This window comes from Cibotium barometz, chromosome 30 (assembly GCF_041138505.1).
Source record: "Cibotium barometz isolate CiBa-2024 chromosome 30, ASM4113850v1, whole genome shotgun sequence".
NCBI lineage: Eukaryota > Viridiplantae > Streptophyta > Polypodiopsida > Cyatheales > Cibotiaceae > Cibotium > Cibotium barometz.
This window is the reverse complement of record NC_141075.1, coordinates 12,822,774-12,845,911: the sequence shown is the minus strand read 5'-3', so window position 1 is coordinate 12,845,911 and position 23,138 is coordinate 12,822,774. Positions and strand designations below refer to the sequence as shown.

Here is a 23,138-nt window from a genome sequence, read left to right as displayed (position 1 = left end):
TCGACATGATCTGCTGCTAGCCGGCTAGGAGCTGCTGGCCGACTGGAGGGCAGAGCTGGTCGTGGCTATTTTGCTGGCTGCCGACTGCTTTTCAGCAGGCCGACTGGCTATGTGGGGCCATATAAAAATGGCCCCTTGCCCCCCCACACTTCATATCTTGTATTCGGGATTTTCTCTTGTGTATATAGCAGAGTTATATGCTGCTCTTTCTCTCTCTCTTCATTTCTGCGTTTTTCTGCTGTGCACTTGCTCTAGTGTTTTCAGATCTTGTCTTCATCTCCGCTGCATATTCTGACAATCCCCCCCCCCCTCCCTATATGAGATAGAGAGTGGCCAGTCGGAGGGGAAGTGCATCTTTCTCCCCTTTGATTATTTGATCCCCGCCTCGTACATAGAGGCGAGTTTGTAGTCCTTCGTGGCTGTTTTTCATTAACTAATAGAAGGATCTTTTTTCCGGAAAAAAGAAAGAATGCTGTGCCTTCTAGCCGGTCCAATATATCATCAACCCTCAGTATAGGAAACCGATTCTCGATTAATCGTGTTCAAGTCTCTGTAGTCAACGCACATGCGAAATGAGCCATCATTCAACTGCAGCAGAAGCACAGGAGAATAAAAGAGTGAAGAACTAGGCCGTATCAACCCCTTTGATAACAAGTCATCTTGTTGTGTAAGGAGGTTGATTCGGGGGTGAACTCAACTCTATTACGCAAAGATGGAAGACTTTATTGCTTTGGAAATAAATACATGGGATAAAATAGGGATGGTATCTCCCTTCTTCTTTGCTACAATAGTGATATCCTTATTGTTATGCTTTAAAGAAATAGTCCTCTCGGGAATCTGGAAAATAACACTTGTTCTATGAAACCAAGGGATGACATCGAGTGCTTCAAATGTGAAATATAGAAATTTTCATAGTCCACATAATCCTGGACATGAATCCTCAACTTACCAATGATAGGCGTTGCTGCCACGACATCACCATGAAACATTGGTTCCGCATGCAAGGCCGATTCCATCTCCTCGGGTTTGCTACCCAACTGTTCCGCAAGCTCTATGGAAATGAAATTATCTGTGGCTTCCATGTCAAACAACACTAGAGCATTCTTGTCTTGCACTTTGTCCCAAGAAAGGCATAACTCTCTAGCCTCGGGTTCTGACATGTTTCCGAATACATCGGGAATCCCACCAACCACTTGCTTAGACTCTTCCTTGGACTTGACTTGCTCTAGAGGTCCCTTGGGACGATCTGGACATTGGGCTGACATGTGCCCCTCTTTGCCACATCTAAAGCATTTCCCTTCCTTGCGGTAGACCTCTATTTGCTCATTGGTCAAGTTGTGCCTTCCTTTGTAGGCGTTTGGAATACCCCTCGGCTTCATAGGGTGAAACCTATTCTTGGAGTTCTCACGCTTCTCAAGTACCGAAGACTTTTGATCTCCAATACTTGTCTTTTTCTTTGGTTCGTCTACCATGTAGACCCTGGCAGCAAATGAAGCTGAATGCATCAAACCTTCGGCCCCTTCCCTCCGGTCTTCTAATAATCTTGGATGGTATCATTCGGGCATACATTAACAAAATCTCGAATGTTGTCATGCAAACTAGCTCGATACTTTCTTAACATAGACTTCTCAGAAATCTCTTTAAAAGGAGTAATCTTGAGATATGCGTCCCAAAATTTCTTGTTGTGGTGATCAATTGTCTCACTTGTTTCCATCCCCAATCTTTCCCATGCAAGGTGCGCATTATCTTCAAACTTCTTAGATAAAAACTGATCATAAAACTATTTTTGAAGTCTTTCCATTTCTTGGAAGATGTTCCCTCAACCTGAGTGCACCCCACCATCTATTAGTTGTCTTTGTAAGATGTAAACTAGCCATGCGAATCTTGAACGACTCCGAATAGTTTTTGGAACCAAAAGCAATATCAAATTGGCGGATAAAAGTGAGGGCTTTGTCTGTGTAACCATAAGCTCCATCATATGGTGTAAACTTCATCATCCTTCCTCCTTTGAACTCCTTAGCTTTGTGCTTACCTTTCTTCCCTTTCTTTCCATGCCGTGGAAAGGGTGACCTAGAAGGGGAAGAAGAAGATGAGGAAGTGAATTTATGGTTCTTGCCCAAAAGCACTTGAGAAAAGCGATTTAAAACTCAGTTATAGTCCAAAAAGCATCTTTTTAATAATAAAAGCTCTTCTCTTTTTAGTAGTTAAAAAGCTTTTAATCTTTTGCTTTCCAAAAGCTAGTTGCATCATTCCAAGCGTGTAAGGTGACCTTGCTTTGCTATCTTGCCACGTCATCAATGCCACGCCACTTTTTTCTTTTTCAACCCCCCCTCCTCTTTGTGCATTGCGTTTTTGCATATCAGCAATCTGTACTTTGATGCTTCGGTGACACCAAATTTGTGGTGAAATTGAGCTGTGAGCCACATGCCACGAAGTAAAATTTGATAAATCTAGTGGCTGATTCAACTCTATCAGCTTCTCACTGAGAGAGTTTTTCCACATTGGCTCAGTTTTAATTTCATCATAAGCTTGCACAACCCAATCTTTCGTCCATTTCATGCAATATCTTCCTTTTTCTTAAAAGGTGGAAATTACCATCGTATCTTCTACAAATAAAATTTCCTCCCCGATTGGGCTCCACATTGGTTGTGAAAGTCCCTGCTTTAATGACTTGCTCATGTAGTGTGATTGTGGACCAAAAGGCCTCATCTTCCAACCCATAGTATCTCAGCCAACCAATCAATCTAGGCCAATACAAGGTGCCAGTCTTTTGCTCAGACCCCGTGTGTACATGGGAGGGGTGTCTCTCGGTGGTATGGGATGCCAATCATCAATGCTTTGCACGTGGAGCCATGTCTTTGATACTTCTAACCTCGACGCTCGGGGGTGAGCTTGATTGGCTCTATGGCTGGGCCGTGAGCTTGTGTCACCATTTGGCCACCCAGTTGGTCCACCCGTGCTGTCTCATTATGTATGTACATTGGACTGGTGTCCATGGCAGTTGTATATGCCATTGGACTGGTGTCCATGGCAGTTGTATATGCCGGGGATTGATGCCACTCATGTGATACTGTGGACTTGGCTTTTCGTTGGGACTTGTGTCTCTGTGTACATGCCTGGAAATGCTTGGTGGATTGGTGTTCCATTGGGTCCGGTACCTCGTGTACTTGCCTGGAGCACATCTATTTTGGTATAGTCTCATGAACGGGGATTGTCCATACCAATGCTGCATTGCATAGCATCTTTATGTGCTTGCAATTGAAATTGCATGCTGTTTTCATGCTTGCTTGACCAATGTGTAGTTCCGGGTAAGGGGACGCCCGCCCGCGAACCGTGCGTGTGAAACTGTCTGTTGACATGGTTATGTGGCATATGACAGGTGGTAAGTATTGGTCATAAACCTAGCCTTAGGAGTTAGCACTAATTTATAAGTGAGCGTGTACACACTTCATTAAGTTTTGGGCAACCAAAACTCACTTATAAATTATGACCAGCCCGGTGGTCACACACACTGATGTCCCGAGGTGGACATAACTCAATGTCCACCGCCCAGACCTTATCTCCTTTGTACAAAGGGAGTAACCAGCCATGTGTCCACTATAGCTTGCTCCACAAAGCGCCTGCCTGCCACCTACAGTGGACAACTCACCACCTCACTCCTCTCTCTAGAGATCGGCGCCTCCTTTATGAGGGCTGTTGGGCTGCATTTTCTGCACTTTCTCCTTCCCAACTCCATTTCCAAGCTTGCTAAGGTGTTTCTCAAGCTTCCAAAAGTGTTTCCGGATGCTAATCACTCTCCTACACACTCCCAATGACTGAAATTCAGTAAAACAGCTCTCTTTTATTGCTGTAATTTCTGGTCTTTTTGCTGAAAACCCTAATTTCAGCCCTCCTTTCTCAAGTTGAACCATAGGGGAAGCTTTCCCAAGGTTCCCTTTATCCTCTTGAAGACTTTTGTCGCGAAGAAATGCGACAAATCGAAGATCTCTTCACTCCAGGGACTTCCATCGTGAAGACTTCCGCTGTCATCGACTCTACTTGCAATTGGTAAGCTTTAATGCTTAAATATGGAAGCAAGTAGCAGGAGGAGGAAACCGGATTACAAGATCACATACCATGTGTAGTGTTCTCTTGTCCTACGCGCTCTCTTGCAGATTGTTGCTACCATGTGTTGGTGGAACAATAGAGAGCAGATGGTAGGGAACATGGGCACTTGAGAGGGTAGTGTGGATTGCAAGTCTACATCGACAACCACTTGTTTGCAATACTGTATTCATATGCATTGGTATGGAAATCTGGTCAGAAATGCCCATGACACTATGTACTTGATTCTCCCAAGATCAATATACTTTATTTGAGGGAGGGGTCGGCCGTTCCGGCTCATTGTGTGTCTCTTGTCAATTCAGCAAATTACTTCTTGTATTTGAGCAAGTGTCCATCAAATCTTAGTGTATTTAATGTATTGATTAGCATTGTGTTCAACCAAGTTTCATTGGTATCAGAGCATACGGTTCTCTTTCACTTCTATCGTGAGAGGTGATCATCGTGAACACTAGCTATCTCTACACTTATAACATTATGGACAGCCACACAATGAATGTTGGAGATGCTAACACAAGAGCCAGGGACAATGAAATGCATGCCTCCAATGCATTACAGGATGAGCAAACTCATGTGGTGCACAATAGGGAACATGAATATGTGGGACAGCCGTCCGGTGGCAAAGAGAAGATGCAGGAAGAAGAGTCTATAGTCTTGATTGTTGAACTTACTCGTATGCAGGCTCTCCTCCATGCACAACAAGAAGAATTGAATCTTTACCGCCGCGAGGATCCATTGGTACATGACCGTTTGAAGGCCAAGAAAGCTGAATCTTATATGGATCATGCAATGGCAATGATTGCTCAAGAGTTGCACATGCAACCGAGGGATGCAGCACGTGCATACTTGGCTCGTACCTATATAGAAAAGGCAACCATCCCACATGTCTTGGAATTCCCACAGCAAGAACTTATGTCTAAGAGGATGAATCTCCATGCTATGGGAGAGGAACAATCAGTGACTTCATGCCATGCAGGAATACCTTATGTAGCCCGTGAAGGATACAATGTTTATGATAGTGGTCAAAATGTATGTCAAATGCTATTGCCGGCTGAAAATGTGCATGCACATTTTTCAGCACCATTTAAGGGCTGGTTTTGTTGCTGTAATGGCTGATTTACAGCCCTTGGTTGTTGTCCATGATGTCCTCCATCATCAAAGATGACTCTGCCAGGCTCCTGTTGCCTTGCAGGCTCCTTATACATGCATGTTTCATCAAAAATGACATCATTGCTGCGTATAATCTTTCTATTCACTGGATCCCAAAGTCTATATCCCATTTCACCTCTGTCACCATATCCTAGGAATATGCATTTGTGAGACTTAGGATCAAGTTTGGTGTGTATTTCCCTGCGTATGTGCATGTACGCAATGCAACCAAACACTCTCAAGTGCTTGTAGGACGGAGGCTTCCCTGTCATACTTCCTCTGGCACTTTCCCACCAAGCCTCGTGTTAGGTGGCCTGTTTATAAGATGAACGGCTGTCATAACAGCTTCTGCCCCAAAACCATGAGGTAACGCAGCATGTGACAACATAGAACGGACCTTCTCCTGAATGATCCTGTTCATCCGCTCTGCTGTCCCGTTTTGTGGAGGATCATAAGGAGTAGAGAGCTCCCTCTTGATGCCTTTAGCATCACAAAAGTCCTGAAACTGTTTGGACATATACTCTCCACCATTGTCGGAACGCAAAGCCTTCAGTGTTTTGCCTGTTTGATTCTCAACATGAGCAACAAACTTCTCAAACATTGAGAATGTATCACTTTTCAAACGAAGAGGATAAACCCACATCTTGCGTGTGGCATCATCAATAAAACACACACAATATTTTTCCCCTCCCAAAGAAAGCTGAGGCATCTCACATACATCTGTATGCACAAGCTCTAACTGAGCATCTTTCTGTCCAAGAGCTTTCTTGTGGGGGCACTGGAGTTGCCTGCCATATATACAATGCTCACAAAACTGAAAACTTGAGAACTTTAGAGAAGGCAAGTAACCAAAACGAGACAATTGCTCCATTCCTTTGACACTCATGTGTCCCAACCGGCTATGCCACATAGAGATTTCCGGCAGCTCGGTTGCATTTACATTAGCATGGTGACAAACACCAGCATGCATGTGTTGGAAGAGAATGACTCAAACACAAGAGCTTGCAGCCAAGGAAGTGCAGAGGAGATAGAGAAGAGTGAGAGTGAGAGAGAGAGAGAGAACTCACACAATGCTCAAGAACATCTTGATTGTCTTGATGAGGCTCAAGGGAGACCTCGTATTTATAGTGATACAAGGGTATGGGCGGGCGCCCAACTTATGGGGCGCCCGGCGGACCAAATACAAAGAATGCCGTTACAAGGCCCAAATGGGGGCCAAATGTACAAGTAAATATATGGCCGCGAAGCTCTCGAAAAGAGCTACGCGATGATCAAGGTCCGGAGGCGAAACTGGGACTTTATACCCAACAACCTCCCACTTAAAGGGCCAGTGAAGCTCCTCTAAGCTATGTAACTCCCACCCGCTGTAGACACATATCAAGCTGTGCTTGTGGCAAACTTTTGGTGAGAGCATCTGCAGGGTTCTCATGAGTGCCAATCTTGACCAAACTGACCAAGCCATCATCTAGCACCTGTCTGATGAAGTGGTACCGTACATCAATGTGTTTGGTACGAGCATGAAACATGCACTGCCTCGGGGCTTGTTTCAGCCCATAGAGACTACGCTTCAGCTTACAAACCAGATGTTCTTTGCCAGGAATGACAAAGCCTTCAGGCTGCTTCATATACAGCTCTTCATCTAAATCACCATGTAAGAAAGCTGTCTTTACATCCATCTGATACAGTTCTAAATCCAAAACAGCAGTGAGAGCAAACAAAACACGAAGGGTGGTCATTTTGACCACAGGAGAGAAGACCTCCTGAAAATCAATCCCTTCCTTCTGAGCATAGCCCTTAGCAACAAGGCGGGCTTTATACTTAGGCTGGCCGTCAACTGTCTTGACTTTGTACACCCACTTGTTAGGAATAGCCTTCCTTCCTTTGGGCAACTCAACCAAGTCCCAAGTGTCATTTGCATGTAGAGACTTAATCTCCTCCTGCATAGCATGCTCCCACTTGTTTCGGAGTTCACAAGACTTAGCCTCTTTGAAAGTAAGAGGCTCACCCTCATCTGTAAGCAAAACATGTTGCAAAGAGGGATCAAAACGCTGAGGTTCCCTCCGAAAACGAGTAGACCTCCGTACCCAATGATCATTGGCTGGTTGGGGGTCAATATCGGGAGGAATCATAATTTCAGCATCAAAAGGCTGCGGGTTTTCACGAACAGCCTGATTTTCAGCATATAGGGGTTGCTGCCCTACACCTCCAGGAGCATGAAGCGGCTGTCCAACCTCTTCTGGCTCAAATATCACGGACTCATTATGTTCAGCCCTTTGTGAAGCATCCTGGGGCTCATTTTCAGCATCAATGGGTGGCTGCCCTTGCTGAAATTTGACCTTTTTCTGATCACCATGAGAGGCACAAATATTACGGAGCAGCTTTGCCTCATAAAATACAACATCCCGGCTGCGAACCACTTTGTTGGTTGATGGCAACCACACACGGTAGCCCATCTCACCTTCATCACCGTAGCCAACGAAGGTGCCCTTCTCGGACTTAGCATCAAGCTTGTTCCGGTCTTCCTTGCGGATATGCACATATGCATCACAACCAAAGATGCGTAAGTGGTCATATGAGGACGGTTTGCCAGACCAAACCTCCTCAGGGATTCCACCTTTCAAAGCTGTGTGTGGAGATCGATTGCAAACATGAACTGTAGTTTTCAAGGCTTCTCCCCAAAAATCCTGAGAGAGATTAGCTGTGGACAGCATGCATCGAATTCTTTCACACAGTGTACGATTATACCTTTCAGCCACACCATTTAAAGAGGGGCTATAAGGGGGTGTAAGTTCCCTCTTAATGCCATTATCATCACAAAATTTCTGAAATTTAGTACTAACAAACTCACCCCCATTGTCAGTGCGTAAGCATTTAATCTTCACTCCTGTTTGAGTATGAACAAATGCATAAAACTTTTGAAATGCAGCAAAAGCATCATCCTTAGATTTCAACAAAGTGATTCATACTTTTCGTGAGTGATCATCCACAAAAGACACAAAGTACTTTGAACCACCTTTAGATTTAATGGGCATGCTGCATATGTCAGAGTGGACCAAGTCCAACTTTTCAGCCTTGCGAGAGGCACGAGAGGAGTAAGAACTCCTATTCTGTTTCCCATACAAGCAATCATTACAAAAATCAAGCTTGCTTCCTTTTGCATCAAACTTGTTCAAGGAGGACAAAATGGAGAGACCCTTATGGCTCATGTGGCCAAGTCTCTTATGCCAAAGCTCCATGTGGGAGCGTACCTCTGCAAAAGCAATAAACTTACCAGACAAAGCCTGACCATGAAGGCTATATAATGTTCCTTTCTTGCATCCTTTTGAAATCAGCCTTGTGCCTTTGGTCAATTTCCATGTGCCATTTCCAAATATGGCCGTGTATCCCAAGGCATCAAGCTGGCCCACAGACAGGAGACTGGTTTTCAAACCAGGCACATACCTCACATTTGGCAGCACAAACTCACTACCATCCTGCAAAGTCAAATTCACGGTGCCCATACCTTCAATATTGCAAGCATGATCATTCCCCAAGAACACCTTTCCTCGGGAGCCTGCAGTGAAAGTTGCAAAACACTCCTTGATAGGAGTTACATGAAAAGAGGCACCCGTGTCAATAATCCAAGTCTGTGAAAGCACATCAGATTCATACATCAAGGCATGAATAACATCTGGTTCTGTGACATGCAAGTTATGAACATCAAGAGCATTAGCAGAAAAAACACATAGCACATCATCTGAGTCAGACAGTTCCTCTATGACAACACCAGAGGCCACATTGGCCTTGCTCTTGTCCTTTTCGAACTCTTCTGCTTTGCTGGAATTACTCTCTTTTTCCTTCTTTTTGTCATTTGAATGACTGGATTTCTTCTTCCGGTCTTGCTCCATCTTGTAAAACTTGCAATCTGGCTTCTTGTGGCCTTTACGACCACACTGGTAGCATGTAACATCAGACTGCTGGCCCTTGCTCTTGCTTCTACCCTTTGAATTGGTAGTAGTATTTCCCCGCTTGGTCGTCCTCCCTCGTGAGACATTTGCAGAACCGCTAGTCTCTGAGGTCTTCCTCCGGATATCTTCATTGAGAATAGCACCCCTGACTCCATCAAAAGTTAGGTTGGGATTTGTCCCAAGTGACACCACAAGTGTCTCCCAAGAGTCAGGCAAAGTAGTGAGCAAAAAGATAGCTTTTAACTTATCATCAAAAACAGGCAATCCAGAATCCTGCATCTGATTAAGCACCCCTGTGAAAGCAGTAATATGCTCTACTGCATTCTTAGAATCATCAAGTTGCATATTCATGAGTTTCCTGATGAGATGTACCTGGTTCACTGGCGTGGTGATCTCATAGGTGCTTCTCAGCTTCTCCCAGACGGCATAGGCTGTTGTCAGCCCTTTGAGGTCTACAAGAACCTCATCAGCAACAGCCATCTGGAGATAGGCAACGGCCTTTCTGTTCAGGATTCCCCATTCATCATCTGTCATAGCAGCGGGTTTGAACTGCTCAAGTGCAATATCACATTCCCGCAGATAGAGGATATTCTGAATCCTCACCTTCCAAAGATCAAACCCAGTGCCTGCAAACTTCTTAATCTCTAGTAGACCCTTAAGATCACTTGTAGACGCCATGACTTATCAAACTGACACTTCAGAAAGTAAGCAATAGCAAGATGTTATGTACCAGATATGGGTTGAATGTAGGATGCTCGTAGATTGATGAAACAACTTCAAGTGAAGGAGACGGCGGAAGAGTATCACCGGATGTCGATGTAAACCCGAGGGGCAGTATGTTGCTGTCTTTTGGGGGTTGCTCGTAGATCCTGTCTGCGGAGGCAACGTCGGCTGCTGCTAGTGGCCGTGGGGCTGCTGGCTGCAGCCCGGACTGCTTGCTGGTGGCCTTGGGGCTGCTGGCTGCAGCGTTGGCTGCTGGTGGTGGTCGTGGGGCTGCTGGCAGCAGCGTTGGCTGCTGCTGATGGCAGCCGTACAGCAAGGAGAGAACAAGGCAGCAAACGCTGCTGATTGCAGCAGCGCAGCAGCAGAAACGCAGCAAAGGGGCAGCAAGGGAGAGGAAAAACGCAGCAGAAGGGCAGCAGGGGTGGAGCAGAAAACGCAGGAGAAGGGAAGAATAAGAAAAAAAAAACCACAAAAGAGGCTCCTGCGTTAAAAAGAAAAGAGCAGCACTCTAAAAAAAAACGCACCAGATTGATGATAGAAGGGAGGTGTTTGACGCGAAAAACGCAGACGATCCCGTAGTCAATTGGTGGAAGACACCTCTAACTCCATAGCTTCTGCATACAGCTTCCCTCCATAGCTCTGATACCAGTTGTTGGAAGAGAATGACTCAAACACAAGAGCTTGCAGCCAAGGAAGTGCAGAGGAGATAGAGAAGAGTGAGAGTGAGAGAGAGAGAGAGAACTCACACAATGCTCAAGAACATCTTGATTGTCTTGATGAGGCTCAAGGGAGACCTCGTATTTATAGTGATACAAGGGTATGGGCGGGCGCCCAACTTATGGGGCGCCCGGCGGACCAAATACAAAGAATGCCGTTACAAGGCCCAAATGGGGGCCAAATGTACAAGTAAATATATGGCCGCGAAGCTCTCGAAAAGAGCTACGCGATGATCAAGGTCCGGAGGCGAAACTGGGACTTTATACCCAACAAGCATGAAGTAAAGAGTGTTCACCTTAGAGCCTCTGGCAACAACCAGTGAGCCCTTACTGATCTTCCACTTTTCACCACCAAATGTGGTAACATAACCAGTATCATCAAGCTGTCCAGTAGAAAACAGGTTCTTGATTTCAGGCACGTACCTGACATCATGGAGCATAAGCTGTGAGCCATCTGAAAACACAAGCCTCATATCACCTCTGCCGAGAATCTGGCATGCATGGTTGTCACCCAAATAAACTACTCCTTCATTGCCAGCAGTATACCTGACAAACAAGTCTCTGCAACCTGTGACATGAAAGGAGGCACGTGAATCAATGCATGAGTGCATACCATGACCATCTCCTGCATGGAGTGAATGGGCATCAAGTGAAGACATGAATAGGACTTCATCCTCACTGTCACCTGCATGTGGCACATTGACTTCTTCAATCTTGACTCCACTTTTGCCCTTTGGCTTTGCATCTTTGGCTTCATCTTTGTCTTTGCCTTTTCCTTTGCTCTTTTCCTTTTGATCATTCTTCCATTTGTAGCATTGCTTTTTGAAATGTCCCTTCTTGCCACAATAATGGCATTCCAAGTCCTTTTTGGAGCGGGACTTGCTCCTTCTCCGTTCTTGGCTTTTACCCCTTTGCTGGGATCTCCCACGTGCATTCATTGCATTGGACTTTCCAACAGAGTTGTTCTTCCTGTTCATCTCCTCTTGAAGGAGAGCACCCTCCACATCTGCATATGACAGCATAGCATTTGAATTGCTAGTGGCTGTCCTGAATGTGTCCCAACTCTCTGGCAAAGTGCATAAGAGAAAGGTGGCTTTGAACTCATCGTCCATTGCCAACTTTTGATTGATGACCTGGCTGACAACACCATTAAACTCATTTAGATGGGCTGTCATAGACGCCCCTTCCTTCATTTGAAGACCTATGAGTTTCTTCAACCAATACACTTTGCTTGAGGCACTTTGCTGGGCATACAAGTCCTGCAATCTTTGCCACATTCCCCAAGCTGTCTTCTCTTCACGTATGCTGAAATGTAAAGTGTCTGACACAGACAACATGATGGTGAATCTTGCCAGCTCATCCATATCTTCCCATTCTTCAGCAGTAAGAGAAGCGGGCATTACACCCCTTTCTTTGATGGGCTTGTGCTGCTTCTTCTGGAGCAACACATTATAGCACTGGGTTTGCCAAATGTCATAATTATGTGAGCCTTCAAGCTTCTTGATGTGAAGCAATGAAGAGCTCTCACCTGTGGTTGCCATAGCAATATGCAACCTTTGACACAGTCAATGCCTGACTCCCTGCAAGATGTGCAAACACTGCACCAAAGCACACAAAATGCTCACAGTTGTTCTCCCAAAGTTTATCTCCCACTGCGGAAGCACGAATGCAACTCTCCTCCCACTGAATGTGAAAAGATTTATGACAGCACCTTAGATGTGCTCTGTTCCCCTTCCAAAATACTGTACAACAGTACTAAGTGCTCACCAAAGATGTACCAAATCTGTACTGGCAAGTACAGCAGCTGAAAATGAGCTTTTTCCTCACTCAAATCAATGTACAGCCATACCAAAACTTGTACAAAGTTGTACCAAATCTGTACCAGCAAGTACAGTAGCAATAAATGCTCTCCTGGCTGTCCAAATGAGTGAAAATCAGACCTTGACAATCCCCACCACTGCATACAACAGTCCCGGACAGAAATTGGGCAAAAGCTCCTTGACTGCAAGTGGATTACTGAGGGTTCAAGGCATAAAAGTCTTCCCTGCTGCTTTGCCAAGCTCAACAAGCACAAAATCTTGAAAAGCCCCTTGATTCAAGATCAATTTCTGATCATGAATGGTACATTAATGCACATGAAGGCATCCAGAGTCTTCACAATGCTTCCCCCTGGCCACATATACATCCAATACATAAAAGCCCCTTGATTTACTGGCACATTGAGTGCTTGACAGGCATCAACACATTGCCCAAAGCATCAAATGCCAGTGCCTGCATGCAAATCAACCCAATTGGCACAAAAGCCCTTTGATTTGCACTCCAATTTCCTGCAATTTAGCCCCGAATGTGAGATTGCTCACATCATTTAGCATGTATGAATGCCCAATGGCACAATTACATCAAAAGCCCCAAATGTTAACACCCAATTTCCTGCAAACTGACCCCGAATGTGACCAATGTCACCCAATGTTGCCAATTGTGCTCAAATCTGAGCCATTCCTTTGTTTTCTTATGAGCAGGAGAGGATCTTTTGTAGCCCTACGGGCGTTTTTTTTCTCGGGAAAAAAAAAAAGACCAAAGCTGAGCATTTGGTTAAAATATATCTTGCACAAGTGTTCAAGCATCATGGAATGCCGAAGTCCATTGTGGGAGATAGAGATCCGAGGACTACAAGTCTGTTTTGGCGGGCCTTATTTGATAATATGGACACCAAATTGTACTTCTCATTAGCTTATTACCCTCAAACGGATGGGCAAAGTGAGGCTGCAAATTCAGTCGTGTTGGATCTCTTGAAATGTTATGTGGCAGATCAGAAGTCTTCTTGGGAGAAGTACTTACCGCTTGTGGAATTTGCATACAACAAGACAGTGCATGCATCTACGGGAAAGGCCCCGTTTGAGATTGTTTATGGTAAGGTGGTTTTGCCACCTATCCTTCGCACAAAGGATGAGATATTTGCAGCTGATGAGTATGTACAAGACTTGGATATTGCTTTTGCTCAAGTGCAGACAGCCATTGCAAGGTCACAAGACAAGCATAGAAGGCAATTGGATGTTAAAGAGAATGACTGGGTATTGCTGAAATTTGAGAAAGCAAGACTTGCAAAGAGGCATGGCAAAGAGGGTGCATATCCTAAGCTTGCAACCAGATACTATGGGCCTTTTTGAGTGATCGAGAAGATCAATGAAGTGGCTTTCTGTGACATGTGAGAGATGAGACCGTAGTAATCACAACCTTAGTCTACACTTAACTGCACTTAATGATGTTTAAGAGACAAACAGATATGTGTCAATGCAATGCAGCTATATTAGATGAATGAAAGATATTACAATGATGATCCAAATGGATCTGTAAAGCTGAACATGCTGCCTATATGCTGAATATGCGGGCTGAACTGCTGATTATGATGCTGAATGCTGTCCTGAGGATGAAACGCAGATCTGATGGGCTGATGATGATGCGTTTGCTGAGGACGAATGCTGATGAAGATGCGTTTACTGATGATGATGCTGAGAGTGATGCGTTAACTTATCTGCTGAGATGAGGTCTGAAACGCTGAATACTTGACTGCCTTGAATACTTGATGATGAACTGCTTGATCTCCTGACGGTGAGCTGTTTCCCAATGTTGAGATGACTCCCCAATGATGAGATGATTGAATGAATGGCCAAGCCCATGTATATATAGTGACTTGAAGCTGCTGGTCGGCCTACTCCTGCTGGTCGGATCTGTAATAAAGCCACGACTGCTATATATGCTGCGTTTTCATGCTTATGAGCTGGTCGGGTGGCTGCTATAGCAAACCGACTGCATGGTTAGGCTTTTCTCAAGGCTGTCCACGCTTCAATGCTACTAATGATGTCTACATGCTGATGTCATCCTATTGATGTACTAGAGATGGCCTTTTAATGCTCCTACTGGTGCCATACCCTGCTACATGATGCTAAATGATGCCACGTCACTGTACACCTGACTGGTGTGCACGTGACATTCCCCGCTGCTAAACTGTTGCTAGGTGGATACCTGGCAACCTTCGACTCGTCTGTGATCCTTCTCCTCCGAACCACTGCCCCCTTCTGTCTTCTGCTGGGACTGAGGCCGTCTGCAGGAGTGAAATCCTTGAGCCAAGACTCTATGTACTGCGGAAACTGAATGGGAACTACCTGAGTCACCCCTGACCTGTTCTTGGAAACCTTTCACCTACCATCTCCGTCGTACCTGAAGCTCTGAACCTCCTGAGGCGATGTTGGAGCAAACTTCCGTCTTCTGTGGAAGAGAAACCCCCTGCTGCCAGTTGAAGTCCAAACTTATGTGCTCCTTTGATGATGGATGTCCTTCTTCCCTGAGAGTTCATGGGTAACATGTATGCAGGACTGACTGCTAAGATGTCTGCTAGGATGACTGCTATGCAAACCATGTGCAACCCTATATGCTGTGCAAGAATGCAGATGGATGGGTTACTGATGCAGACCTAAGGGAAAATCCCTAAGGGTGGCTTGCAAAATTTTCAGAACTGGGTTTAACTGTGCGGAAGCGATAAAACTGATGACTGACTGAATGATTGATGAACTAAACATGCTCTAAGGCTGGTTACCCTGTAGTAATCAATGTGACATGTGAGAGATGAGACCGTAGTAATCACAACCTTAGTCTACACTTAACTGCACTTAATGATGTTTAAGAGACAAACAGATATGTGTCAATGCAATGCAGCTATATTAGATGAATGAAAGATATTACAATGATGATCCAAATGGATCTGTAAAGCTGAACATGCTGCCTATATGCTGAATATGCGGGCTGAACTGCTGATTATGATGCTGAATGCTGTCCTGAGGATGAAACGCAGATCTGATGGGCTGATGATGATGCGTTTGCTGAGGACGAATGCTGATGAAGATGCGTTTACTGATGATGATGCTGAGAGTGATGCGTTAACTTATCTGCTGAGATGAGGTCTGAAACGCTGAATACTTGACTGCCTTGAATACTTGATGATGAACTGCTTGATCTCCTGACGGTGAGCTGTTTCCCAATGTTGAGATGACTCCCCAATGATGAGATGATTGAATGAATGGCCAAGCCCATGTATATATAGTGACTTGAAGCTGCTGGTTGGCCTACTCCTGCTGGTCGGATCTGTAATAAAGCCACGACTGCTATATATGCTGCGTTTTCATGCTTATGAGCTGGTCGGGTGGCTGCTATAGCAAACCGACTGCATGGTTAGGCTTTTCTCAAGGCTGTCCACGCTTCAATGCTACTAATGATGTCTACATGCTGATGCCATCCTATTGATGTACTAGAGATGGCCTTTTAATGCTCCTACTGGTGCCATACCCTGCTACATGATGCTAAATGATGCCATGTCACTGTACACCTGACTGGTGTGCACGTGACACTTTCAGATTGGCATTACCTAGACTATCTCATCTTAAGCACTTAAACTCAAGGTGCAAACTATCATGTATGTACATTGGACTGGTGTCCATGGCAGTTGTATATGCTGGGATTGATGCCACTCATGTGATACTGTGGACTTGGCTTTCCGTTGGGACTTGTGCCTCCGTGTACATGCCTGGAAATGCTTGGTGGATTGGTGTTCCATTGGGTCTGGTACCTCGTGTACTTGCCTGGAGCACGTCTATTTTGGTAGTCTGATTGTCCATACCAATGCTGCATTGCATAGCATCTTTATGTGCTTGCTTGCAATTGAAATTGCATGCTGTTTTCATGCTTGCTTGACCAATGTGTAGTTCCGGGTAAGGGGATGCCCGCCCGCGAACTGTGCATGTGAAACTGTCTGTTGACATGGTTATGCGGCATGTGACAGGTGGTAAGTATTGGTCATAAACCTAGCCTTAGGAGTTAGCACTAATTTATAAGTGAGTGTGTACACACTTGATTAAGTTTTGGGTGATCAAAACTCACTTATAAATTATGACCAGCCCGGTGTTCACACACACTGATGTCTTGAGGTGGACATAACCCAACGTCCACCGCCCAGACCTTATCCCCTTTGTACAAAGGGAGTTACCAGCCATGTGGCCACTCTAGCTTGCTCCACAAAGCACCTGCCTGTCACCTACATTGGACAACTCACCACCTCACTCCTCTTCCTCTCTCTAGAGTTTGGCGCCTCCTTCATGAGGGCTATTGGGCTGCAATTTTCTGCACATTCTCCTTCCCAACTCCATTTCCAAGCTTGCTAAGGTGATTTTCAAGCTTCCAAGAGTGATTCGAGATACTAATCACTCTCCTACACACTCCCAATGATTGAAATTCAGCAAAACAGCTCTCTTTTATTGTTGTGATTTCTGGTCTTTTTGTTGAAAATCCTAATTTCAGCCTTCCTTTCTCAAGTTGAACCACAGGGGAAGCTTTCCTAAGGTTCCCTTCATCCTCTTGAAGACTTTTGTCGCGAAGAAATGCGACAAATCGAAGATCTCTTCACTCCAAGGACTTCCATCGCGAAGACTTCTGCTGTCATCGACTCTACTTGCAATTGGTAAGCTTTAATGCTTAAATATGGAAGCAAGTAGTAGAAGGGAGGAACCGGATTACAAGATCACATACCATGTGTAGTGTTCTCTTGCCTTACGTGCTCTCTTGCAGATTGTTGCTACGATGTGTTGGTGGAACAATAGAGAGTTGATGGTAGGGAACATGGGCACTTGAGAGGGTAGTGTGGATTGCAAGTCTACATTGACAACCACTTGTTTGCAATATTATATTCATATGCATTGGTATGGAAATCTGGTGAGAAATGCCCATGACACTACGTACTTGATTCTCCCAAGATCAATATACTTTATTTGAGGGAGGGGTCGGCCGTTCCGGCTCATTGTGTGTCTCTTGTCAATTCAGCAAATTACTTCTTGTATTTGAGCAAGTGTCCATCAAATCTTAGTGTATTTAAGTGTATTGATTAGCATTGTGTTCAACCAAGTTTCAGCTTGATGCCAGCATCTTTATGTTTCCTGTGATTTGCTTAACTACATGTGTCTACTAGATGAGGGTCTTATATTGGTATTAGAGCAAGACGTGCTAGTATGAAGCATGAGGAATTCCGAAAGGAGGAGAGGAGAAAATCCATTGTCAAGATCTTCATGGGACATTGAGGGAGGAGGATGGGAAGGAACTTGGCATGAAAGGAGAAGATGGCATGGTTGGGTATGCATGGAGTGGTGTTTCATTGCTGCATATCCATGAAAAAGAAGGGGCCTTATGTAGTGTATGTGTCGAGTTTTCTGGGTGCCTTTCAAGTCCTAGATGCATGCAGGTATAGGATTTCCATAGAGTATAGTCCTGGGCATGAGGAGGAGGCAGTTTGCTGTGGGCTGGTTATGCCTATGGGAAAGCTGAACTTGATGCTGGGGGGCACACATAAGTTCATCCTCCTGTAGGCTATACTGCAGCTGTGGAATTTGCCGACTGTGGAACAGCTGAATCGAGTCCTATTGAAGTCTATGCTCGACTGGGAATTCGTGTATCCATGGGGCGGCTGGATGGAGAAGGGCGCATATCTTTCTGGAGAGAGAGAGAGAGAGAGAGAGAGTAGTGTACTGTGAGGGCTGCGGTACAGTGGGCAGCCTGTAAGGGCTCTTGGGTGCACTACAGGACTACATGATTCCTCAAGAAAAACATGGGCGTGGATGCTAATTTGGGCATACAAGAATTATAAGCTTTTGTTCAATAATTTTATGCCTAAAAAAGGGGTAAAGAGGGCTAAAGCTGGGTTTTTTTTTTTTTTTGGTGACAAAATTTTCTGGAATTCGCCATCTCTGCACTTAACGTGTTAAGGAGTGGTGCAGGTCGACCATCTTGGAGGTGGATTCTGCAGGAAAAGCGCACCTTTTGCTAGAAAGCTCTGGGCGGGCATCTTTTGCCTTCACAGACCCACAGGCTTGCTGAATTATGAATTTCAGAGCTGTGCTTATAATCTCTGAGCTTTTGGCGAGTCTTTTCCATGGTGGAACACCATGTCGGAGCGGCTATGGCTGTACACACGTGATGGACAGGCTATTCAGCCTTCTGCACTTGAGGTTGTGGGCAAAGTTTGTGTTTTTTGCACTCTCTCTGCCCTCCGTTCTTTCCGGATGTCGTTTGTGTATATACATATATTCTTGTGTCTATATTATCTATGTTTTCCATGGCTTATGCGGTGCTGGGAGGAGATGTGCCATTGGGAACTCAAGTACACATACCTTCAGCATCATATAAACCATCAATAGCAAAACAATGAGCTCCCCACCTCAATACATGGGACAGGCTATTCAGCCTTCTGCACTTGAGGTTGTGGGCGAAGTTTCCTCACAGCCCATGGCTTAGGCGTTGCCAGGAGGAGAAGTGCTGTTGGGAACTCTAGTACATATACCTTCAGCATCATATAAACCATCAATAGCAAAACAATGGGCTCCCCACTTCAATACATGGGACAGCCGGTCCATGTCATAGTCACAAGGGAACGTCGTTCCAAGCTCTTGGAACGGGGGAACGCGTTCCATAGAGAGAGCCGTTCCCGTTCCCGTTCCCGTTCCAAAATGGCACCGTAGACCATGTAAGAAATATAAGTGAACTATGTATCATGTAGAACACATCTATGCATTATCATGGCCACTACTGAGATGGTTTGAGGTTCTTTCTTTACTATGCCTCTTTCCAAAGCATTTACAGATATATAAAGTAAATTTATAAACACATTTATGCAATGATGTGGCGTTCCCGATTCCGTTCCCTTTTATTCAAGCTTTTCGTTCCCGTTCCAAACAGTCATCCGTTCCCCAAAACGTTCCCGTTCCCTTGTGACTATGGTCCATGTACACTGGGGATTCATTCACTGGATGACATATACCGCTATGTGAAAAACTTTGATGATACCCTTGTTGTCAAAAGGGGGTGAGCGTGTAGGTAACTCTCGCAAGAACCAGAACCCCTCAAAGGACAAGAAGCGGGGATATACTGGAGTGTCACAGGTGGTCAGTCACAACAGAATCAAGAAGAGAACCATGCAGTAAACCGGTGAGGCGTTGCGAAGGTCCCATGATGGTTTAGTGAAAGGTGAGATTGGAAATTACAGCTCATTCACATTGATGTATGTGGTCCTATGAGGACACCATCGATGGGATGCTACTTGTATATTGTGACATTCATAGATGAGTATGCAAGGTTCACATGGGTTTATCCAATGAAGGAGAAATTTGAGGTTTTGTGCATTTTCAGCACTTGCTTGCAATGGTTGAGAATGAGTCAGGGTGCAAGATTCAGACTCTCTGTACTTTCAAAGCTTTTATGTAGAATAGAGGGATTAAGCGTCAATGCGTTGTGCCTTACACACCTCAACAGAATGGTGTGGCCAAGAGAAAGAATAGGTCTTTAATGGAAATGGCTAGATGTATGGTCAAAGGCCAATGTTTGCCGCACAAGTTTTGGCTTGAGGCAATTATGTGAGCGGCGTATATATTGAAGAGATGCCCTACTAAAGCTTTGAAGACAATCACACCTTATGAGGCTTGATATAATAGAATGTCAAAGGTGGAGTACTTCTGTGTCTTTGGTTGCATGGCATATGCACATGGCCGTAGGAGTTGAGAACCAAACTTGATGACAAGGCAGTGATGCATTTTTGTGGGCTACAATAGTGAGAATAAAGGTTACTGGTTGTATAACCTCTCTATACACAAGGTTTTGTGAGGGCAAAAGGACGAAAGGACCAGATGTACGAGAGATCAGAGAAAAACAACATAGCATGAAATATGTGAGTGAGTCTATATATAATGGAATGAACATATGTACAAGAGCCCTCTGATGTGACGTGACTTTGAGTAGAAAGACCAGTGTAGAAGCAGAGATGATGTCGGAGCTGAAGCATGGTCGCCGGTCGGTGATGAAGGCTCGTGTCGATTTGAGGCAAAGGCACTCCGTGAGGTGGTCGGTGTCAAAGGCTCGCATCGGTGGATGGAGAGGCACCCCGAGGTGGTAGTGGGCAGCGGAAGGTGAAGTGATGATGATGTGCAGATGTAAGCGCCGATGTAAAACGCTGATGTAAAACGCTGATGAAGTGCAGATGTAAGCGCTGATGTATGCTGATGTAAAATGCTGATATAAGCGCTGATGTAAACTGATATAAAACGCTGATGTAAACGTTGATATACAGGATGTAGCAGAGAGGGATGCTGTCCCACGGTGTGGCCTGTAGCAAAGTGTGGGCTGCTGTCCCGATGTGTGGCCAGATATAAAACGCTGATGTGCTGACCTGAAGAGCCGATGAAGATGACGCAGATGATGTGCAGTCCCTGGCAGCAACAACAGCAAAAGTGGTACTGGATATGACAATGAGGTGGTACAAAAGACTGAATGAAGAGGCAATGCTATATATAGTCAAGGGGACTGTTGGTTAGCCAGGCCAGAGGCTGTCGACCAGCGGCAAGACACAAAAGGATGGATAAAATCTAACATATCCAAAAAAATCTAGATAAATACCCTTTTTAGGGCTGGACAAAATGCCATTTTTAGACACGCCCTCTCATGCCAAAAAGGGGACCATGAGAGAAGATGAAGGATGCCAGGGTCCCACATTGACGCACTGGCACAAAAGGAATGTATCCCCGTTTGGAAGCCAAGTCTGAAAAAGTCAGAGAGGGTGATCATGATGGCAAAGGTGGTGAAGGTGAGGTGATGTAGATGGGTTGATCGTCTCCCAAAGTAAGGTACTCTCCACTGAGTAAGAAGTCCCATTCCCTCTGTGGTCCATATCAGAGTTTGGAGAATCAACTTCTGGTGAGAAAAATTGGTCCTCTGGGAGTGTGGGTAGACGATCCATGGTGTGTGCTCTCAAGGTCTTCAATCCCTTTGCACACGATAGCTCTGATACCATGTGAGGGCAAAAGGATGAAAGGACCAGATGTACGAGAGATCAGAGCAAAACAACACATCATGAAATATGTAAGTGAGTCTATATATAATGGTGAATGAACATATGTACAAGAGCCCTCTGATGTGAGGTGACTCTGAGTAGAAAGACCAATGTAGAAGCAGAGATGATGTCGGAGCTGAAGCACGGTCCTCGCGTCGATGTGAGGCAAAGGCACTCTGTGAGGTGGTTGGTGTCGAAGGCTCGCGTAGGTGGATGCAAAGGCACTTTGAGGTGGTAGTGGGCAGCGGGAGGTGAAGTGATGATGATGTCGATGATGATGATGTGTAGATGTAAGCGCTGTTGGGCATGTTCTTGGATTCATCTAGGTATATAATTCAGCCGTATTAGCGGACACGTAGATTTCACATTGTGAAGTTTTCATCCAAGTTACGGCCAGTTGATATTGTGCTTATTCTTTCTATTTTTAGCGGGCAGCGGGAGGTGAAGTGATGATGATGTCGATGATGATGATGTGTAGATGTAAGCGCTGTTGGGCGGATTCATCTAGGTATATAATTCAGCTGTATTAGCGGACACGCTAGATTTCACATTGTGAAGTTTTCATCCAAGTTACGGCCAGTTGATATTGTCCTTATTCTTTCTATTTTTAGCGGTGCATTTTCCCTATCAACTACTTATTTGTTGTACTAATTCTTTCTATTGCTACTTCCCTTAGTGCGAGGCTTCATTATGGCTGAGTCTGCCCTGCATCTCCGGAGGTTTGACAGAAACTCAGTACGAAGGACTTTGTGTGAATATATGCTCTTATGTGTGTGTGTGTGTGTATGGAGTGCGTGTGTGAGAGCATATCTTGATATAGAGTTCTACACCCACTATTGGGCACTGATGAGTTAGTGGGGATGTCGTAGTATCTAGTCCATACTATGCATTATGGAGTTGATAGTTATATAGTCTTGTGGATACGCAGATTTCACACTGTGAAGTTTTCATCCAAGTTACGGCCAGTTGATATTGTGCTTATGGGAGGTGAAGTGATGATGATGTCGATGATGATGATGTGTAGATGTAAGCGCTGTTGGGCATGTTCTTGGATTCATCTAGGTATATAATTCAGTCATATTAGCGGACATGCAGATTTCACATTGTGAAGTTTTCGTCCGAGTTGCGGCCAGTTGATATTGTGCTTATTCTTTCTATCTTTAGCGGTGCATTTGCCCTATCAACTACTATTTGTTGTACTAATTCTTTCTGTTTACTACTTCCCTTAAGGCTAGGCTTCATTATGGCTGAGTCTGCCTTGCATCTCCGGAGGTTTGATAGAAACTCAGTACGAAGGGCTTTGTGTGAATATATGCTCTTATGTGTGTGTGTGTGAGAGAGAGAGCATATCTTGATACAGAGCTCTACATCCACTATTGGGCACTGATGACGTTAGTGGGGATGTCGTAGTATCTAGCCCATACTATGCATAATGGAATCGATAGTTATATAGTCTTGTGGTTGACTACCATGAGTATATAACATGCACATTCCTAAAAGGTGAATTTGGGCATGTTCTTGGATTCATCTAGGTATATATATATGATGGATCTATTGATAGATTCAAAGCAAGGTTTGTTGCAAAAG

At 44.8% G+C, this 23,138-nt stretch overlaps 2 protein-coding genes across 9 annotated transcripts in view; both read left to right on the top strand.

The window, feature by feature from the left end:
• Positions 1 to 23,138, top strand: part of LOC147621173 (uncharacterized) — a 54,315-nt gene that overhangs the window by 11,955 nt on the left and 19,222 nt on the right. The gene's annotated exons all lie outside the window — the stretch shown is intronic.
• LOC147621174 (uncharacterized) lies at positions 4,237 to 10,875 on the top strand. Its single transcript, XM_086823899.1, has 2 exons — positions 4,237 to 4,939; positions 10,570 to 10,875. The coding sequence occupies exons 1-2, from the start codon at positions 4,579 to 4,581 to the stop codon at positions 10,584 to 10,586; spliced, it is 378 nt and encodes a 125-aa protein (XP_086680025.1). The 5' UTR covers positions 4,237 to 4,578; the 3' UTR covers positions 10,587 to 10,875.

Bases quoted from the DNA above. Each gene is read 5' to 3' on its own strand.
- LOC147621174 (XM_086823899.1), top strand. From the start codon at position 4,579: ATGGACAGCCACACAATGAATGTTGGAGATGCTAACACAAGAGCCAGG.